Source organism: Sinocyclocheilus anshuiensis, unplaced genomic scaffold (genome assembly GCF_001515605.1).
Source record: "Sinocyclocheilus anshuiensis isolate Anshui unplaced genomic scaffold, SAMN03320099.WGS_v1.1 scaffold834, whole genome shotgun sequence".
NCBI classification, from domain to species: Eukaryota; Metazoa; Chordata; class Actinopteri; order Cypriniformes; family Cyprinidae; genus Sinocyclocheilus; species Sinocyclocheilus anshuiensis.
In genome coordinates, this window is record NW_015540885.1 from 292,119 (window position 1) to 298,467 (window position 6,349).

The 6,349-nt window shown below is 35.4% G+C and overlaps 1 protein-coding gene across 3 annotated transcripts in view; it reads right to left on the reverse strand.

The window, feature by feature from the left end:
* Window positions 1-1,660: 1,660 nt before the first annotated feature.
* The window catches only part of LOC107688648 (TSC22 domain family protein 1-like), a 23,341-nt gene continuing 18,652 nt past the window's right edge, over window positions 1,661-6,349 (reverse strand). Inside the window, exons 2-3 of one of the 3 annotated variants that reach the window (XR_001634253.1) lie at window positions 2,489-2,598; window positions 1,661-2,345 (exon numbers count right to left, since the gene is read on the reverse strand). Coding sequence is in view for 1 of the 3 variants with exons in the window: in XM_016486365.1 (XP_016341851.1) it covers window positions 2,589-2,598 (10 nt within the window). In the remaining 2 variants the exon portion in view is untranslated. Of the gene's footprint in view, window positions 2,599-6,349 lie in introns of all 3 variants that reach the window. The other 2 variants (XR_001634252.1, XM_016486365.1) reach the window with 2 other exon arrangements.

Consider the following 6,349-nt stretch of genomic DNA (forward strand, 5'->3'; position numbering starts at 1 on the left):
ACTCAGGCACATGCCATAATGTGAAAGCATACACAAATCTCTTCACAGTATGAGTAGCTTGACCTCACCATCGCTATGGCCTGAAAGAGCCCGACTGTCACATCTAGTCCTCATTAGCACTCTTATGCAATACTGTCTGTGCGGGAGCCACAGTCTATGTTAGTGTGTGTGTGTGAGAGACTGTCTCAACCACAGGCTGTCTGCTGAGGCTGCAGGCACAGGAGGCATTTCAGGATACATTTAACCAACAGAAAATGTCTATTTAAAGCCTTATTCACACCAGACATGAATTTTGGGCAATAATTTTTTTTTTACTTTTCTATGAACTCAACACAGAGTTCAACATGTCATTTGAACTAAATTTTTTTCAATTGTTCAGCTGGCCAACATTTTATTCAATATCAATCCAAACTTGACAACATTGGATTCGTTATAAACAGCTGTTTGCAAATATTTTATATTTGCATGTGATTTAGGTTGTACCCTCACAACATTACTGTCTTTATATTACCAAATTCACTGTTCTACTCACTTTATAATCTGTCTTGTCATGTGCACAAGACCTTTAACACAACCTAGTGATGTGCAGACAAAGTGCATATACTGGCCAATTCAAAATCTCTGGCCAAAAGGTATTGCCAACCAAGAATGAAAAGTCATTTTCTCCCATAAATACAAGCAAGAAAGAGCAATTGTTTGGGGGATTTTGACGGAAATAAGCAGCTTGCTGTTTAAGTCAGTGCCAGAAATCAATTTTAGCTTTAATGCTAGACGATGGTTTTAATTTAATTCAATTACTTAAAAAAATAAATAAATAAAACTAATATATTTAACCAGTAAAAAAAAAAAAAAAAAAAAAAAAAAAAACGAATACCATTTACTAAAAAATAATACTGCTAAAGTGTTTTTTTAAAGAAATGATTACTGTAATATTTCTATTATTAATATCACTTTGTGATTGATTTGATCAATCACAGCCCTAGCATGCATATATAAATATGGCAAAAAAGCAACAGTATGAGTAACGCATACACTTGCTTGTGTATATATATATATATATATATATATACACACACACACACACACACACACACATTTCATTACACCAAATAATGTTCTTCTTAGCAGCATCATATGACACCTTTAATCTAAATTAGATTGTATAATTTCGAAATTTGAAGCAAAAACAGAATGGTTTGAGTTCAGTTTTGTGAAACTATACATAAAAAAACATCTACATGAAACAGCAGACGAGCTGAATGAGACGCAGATTCTCTCTCTGCCAGCAGGTGGCGCTTAAAGCGTTTCCTTGGTTATCGCTGTAAACAAAGCAGCGCTGCACTTATGAACTTTAATATGCATTATACAGAGGCAAGATGAAAAGAAAAAATACCATCTAAACTTTTCTGAAGACAGTAACTTCCCCTCAGACATGGATTCTTATAAACTCCTACCCCTAAATGAATCGCGATTTGTTTAGCATCTCAACCGATTTGAATCGTCACATACTTGAATCGATTTTCAACCGGCTCGCGGTTAATCGTTACATCCCTACTGAAAGGCATTCAGTATTTGTAGAAGCAGAATCAAAAATGTGAAATTATAGGAATATAAATTTGAATACAAATTAAAAAACATACACGAATATAAATTATGACAGCAGCAGAATCAGAATCAAAAATGTAAATGTTAAAAACGCTTATGAAAAGTATATACTAAAGGATTTATACATCACTGGACATCCAAGAACTCTAACAGCATGTTGTATACGTTTCAACAACTGCTAAAAATAGTGCCAGAATAGAAAACTAAAACCCATGTAACTGCCAAGTGCAGTAAAGCATTAAATAAATGACTCCTCCCAGATCATGACAGCTGAGGACATGGTGATTCATCACAACAGCCACAGGGGTCGATCAGTCAGTGGGGCCAAAAGCCATCTACACAGTCATTAAAACATCCAGCAGCACCTACATGCTGACTTGCAAGACTGTGGGCTTAAATCACAAGCCTGCTGGATCTGAAGGACTGATGAGGAAGGAACTGATGGTTTTATGTAAAAGCACATTAAATGAGCTCATTTAATGGTAAAGGGAAGTACTGGACAGTTCTGTGCTTGTGATTGTGTGTGTCAAAAGTAGCACATAGAGTGAGGAAACACAAGTGAGGGAAATGTGAGAGCAGACCACATCACGTGTGTATGCATCCAACTCACTCTCTCTTATTCACACACACTCTCACATTACTCGGCCCCATGGCTGGGTGAATGAAAGGCAAAGGAAAGTTCTCCATCAATACTGCATGACTGTCACTGGATCCTGTGCGTTCATGCTCCCCCGAGAAAGCTGCATACACTTGTGAGTGTGAGAGGCCTGTAAACAAATCAACTCGAAACCCAATTTATGTCGGACAGCACAGCAAAAGTATAAACGAAAGTAGTCAAGACATTCATAGCCAGCTGCTAGACTAGATCTAGGCTTGGTTTCACCTCAAAAGCAGTGTTGGATCACACTGTTAAGACGAGACCAGATTGACTAGATCCATTCTTCTTGGATTGACGCTCTTTCTTAGTGAGATGCAGCCAATCTTTAACAAGATCTACAAACAAAGGGTGAAAAAAACAGGTTGACACTGCAGAGCACATCTAGAAAGGATGCAATTCATGGTCAACACACTCCCATTCACTGCAATTTACACACAGCCTACCTGATACGCCTGCACACATCCACTCACAGCAGCTAGAATAAGGCTATTTCAACACTGAAAGCTTAAAATACTCTCATCAGTTTAACCAGTAATTCAAAACATCAGCTTCACCGCAGCCGGGATGATAACCACAATCATTAGGAGCTTCGGAAGCTTACACCAAAAAAGCCCATGATGACAGATTCCAATATGAAGAGAAGTAATCTCTGAATCAGCTCCACCTGTGGTACCATACACTACAAAATGCCTGTCAACAATAAAGCAATTAAATCAGATGATAAATCATTGCAGCATTTAAAATTAGCCCATGCAAAAGTCTACTTGTAGACCAATAGATTTTCATAAATAAATATATAAATATATAAAAGAAAAAACATTCAGTTGTGCCTGCTAAGGACATAAATAGATGGATACCAAGGGGGACAATTACCCCCTCCCCCCTCCCTTTTTTTTACCTGGCAGAATATGTAATACTCTCTTTAAATAAATAAAATACATAAATCAATATTTTATTTACTAAATAACTAAACAGAAATGCATAGAAATAAAGTAAATAGATAATATATCTAAATAATAAAATATATAAAAAAAACAATATAATAAATATAATGTATCTAAAACGGTAGTTTTTTTATATTTGTTTAAAATAATAAAACAAATGTTTATAAATCAATTAAAGAAAAAGGAAACAAATAACAAATTTAATAAACAAGGAAAAAGTATTTAATAAATAACTAAAAAGAAAAACAGAAATAAAAAATAAAATAAACATAATATATAAAAAAATATTTAGAAATATAAATAAAAAAAGGAATACAAACAAGAAATTTAAAAAAAGGAAAAACTAACTAACTTAACTAAAAAGACATGGAAATAAAAAGTAAAATAAAATAAGAAATATATAAACATAAAAATAAAAAATAAAGAAATTAAAAAATAAAAATTAAATAACTAAACAGAATACAAAGAAATAATCAGAAAATAACAAATACATAAACTTTTATAAATAAAAAAATTAATAAATATAAACTGATTTTTTTTAAACATGCATAGGCCTACATATGCCATATCTAAATAAATAAATAAAATATTAATAGACTAAGTTACCACCCAGAACACCCTAGCAACCACCGTAAAAAAAAAAAAAAAAAACTAGTTTTTGTTTTAATGTTGTTCAAGTCTAACTGACTGGTCTGTTGTTAGTTAGTACTCGGAGGTGACAGACGGCTTCCAGTGTAGACAGCCTCAAGTCTGCTGTAGACATGGTCTAAGACCGAGCAAATGAATGCTATACAAGACTTCAGAAGTTTGTAATGTTTGTCTGGTCTAATAAAGGCTCTGTGTTACAGTGTTTCAGGTTTGCAGTAAGTGAAAAGGCAGGATTCTTGATGCATGTGGCTGGGTTGTCTGAGGGGACATGGCTCTAATTTACGAGAGCCAAACCCAGCGCAGTCAGGGAGCTTCTGGCACTGCGTGTTCAAAACAAGCCACGGCAGAAACCCCAGTCATCTGCGGCCATCAGAGAGGAATGAGATTTGATCTGACATTTCACTGATAGCTAGATAAAAACATTAAAATGTAAAAGTAAAATGACATTCATGTATATCATTTACTAAATATCAGTGATACTGGAAAGATAATCTGAGACCAATTTTTCCCCCTCCAATTCTGACTATACTCTTCAAAGTCACCTCCCTTAGTCTAGATTTCAGCTTTACTGTAGTATATGGCACTTTGTTACATTTATTCTTTTATTTCCTGGCCACGATCCAACAGGAAAGTCAGGCCGACTCTAAGGATGCTACGAGGAGGCTAACCACGACTCTGCCACAACCACATTATGTTTGCATATGCATCACATGGAGGACAGCAGGTACAAACATCCAGTCGTCTGGAATAAGTCCTACTTTGCTCTGTTTTTGTACCATTGCTGTTTATCTTGCACCTAGAATAGGATTATAAAGCAGCCAAAAAAGCCCAGACTACTTGACATAAAGGACAGCTTCCCACTAGCAAGAAAACAAGGGCACGGCCTGATCTGTCAAAGGGGCCGTTCCTGGAAAGTCTCTGTCCCTGAAAGAGGAGTACTGCAAATACAGATGGCCACAGGACCAGTGGGACAGTGCAGCAGGAGGTTGTCTGAGAACACAAGCCCATGGTTACCGTTTCAAACAGTGGCACTGCCCATCGATTCACCCCGCACAGCTCGTACGGTCCGAGACAACAAGCACTGACACTGCGGATTAGGGGTGGGCGATATGGCAAAAATATAATATCACAATTTTTTCCAGAAAAATCACAATTCATAATTTTATCACGATTCTTTGTGATTTTGGTTTTACTATTTTACAAGTTGTCTGATTAGTGCAGCCAAACTAATTTCCCTATTTTAAAAACAAAGCCTTACAAAATATAAAATAAAAAACAATGGGAGACATTTAGGCCAAAGTGGGCAAAGATAAAAAGCTGTGTCATTATTTTACCTTTAAAATAAGAACAAAGATACACATTACAAATACACATAATATGCAAATAAAACGTCTATTTAGCAGTAGCATTCAAGAAACTGAATGAACAAATCTAAAAATAAAACACTGCACTTCACTGTATACATTACACATTTATTCTTATTAAAGCAACTGTATTAAAGTTCTTCAGTCAAGCGCAGTGAGTGATTTTTCTCTTTGTGTTGTGTTGTTTTTAGGGCTGGGCGATTTTTCAGATTTGATAGATTAATTTCAATTTAATTAATTCGAATTAAATATTACCAAACGTCAGACTCAGAACTAGACACTTTGACAATATGCCGGTGATAAAAGTAAAGCGAAAAGAACGATCCAACCGCATATGTCAGCGCACGTGATTAACCGCTCACGTGTGACGCACTCATCGCGAGGCGCCATTCACACAGAATGCGCTCTTGTGTTGATAAAGATGCGTGCAGAGGAATAGGAAAAACATGCAAGAAGATGGGAGTTGAACTTCTCTTAACTTGAGCGCCGCATTTTTAAAATGCCGTTTTAATGTATGACGTTGCAAGAGACGCAAGCGCAACAGTCAAATGCATCCATGTTTACACCGAAAAAACAATGGAAAAGCATCGCAATCGAATAAAAAAACCTGTAAAGAACTACCAGAGATTGGAACTACTACTGTATGTCTGATATTTCATGTCTGCATCATGGCGACAGGCTGAAAGCTGCTGTTCATTGTTTTCACAGAACATTTATTATTAATAGTCTACTGATGTTATACCGTCAGAAGTCAGAAAGAGCTTTATTACCAAGTATGTTTACACAGACAAGGACTTTGACTTGGTGACAGGAGCTTCCAGTGCAGAAGAAAGTATGGACATAGTGCAAACTAGTGCAGTAGGCATAGGAATTACACAGTAGAGAGTATAACACTAATATAAGAAAAATAGAGAATTAAATAATGCACTATATACAGAAGTAGAAATATAGAGAAATGTAACTGTTTAAATGAATGTACAGATATATTTACAAGTGTGCAGTTTACAAACGTACAATTTTTGGATTCTATGTATAAAGTCAGTCATTTTGAATTTGAATTACATTGACTGTTGAGAATTTTTTGAAGCATTTTCATTGTAGCCTATTATTTCTGAACATATAACATGTAT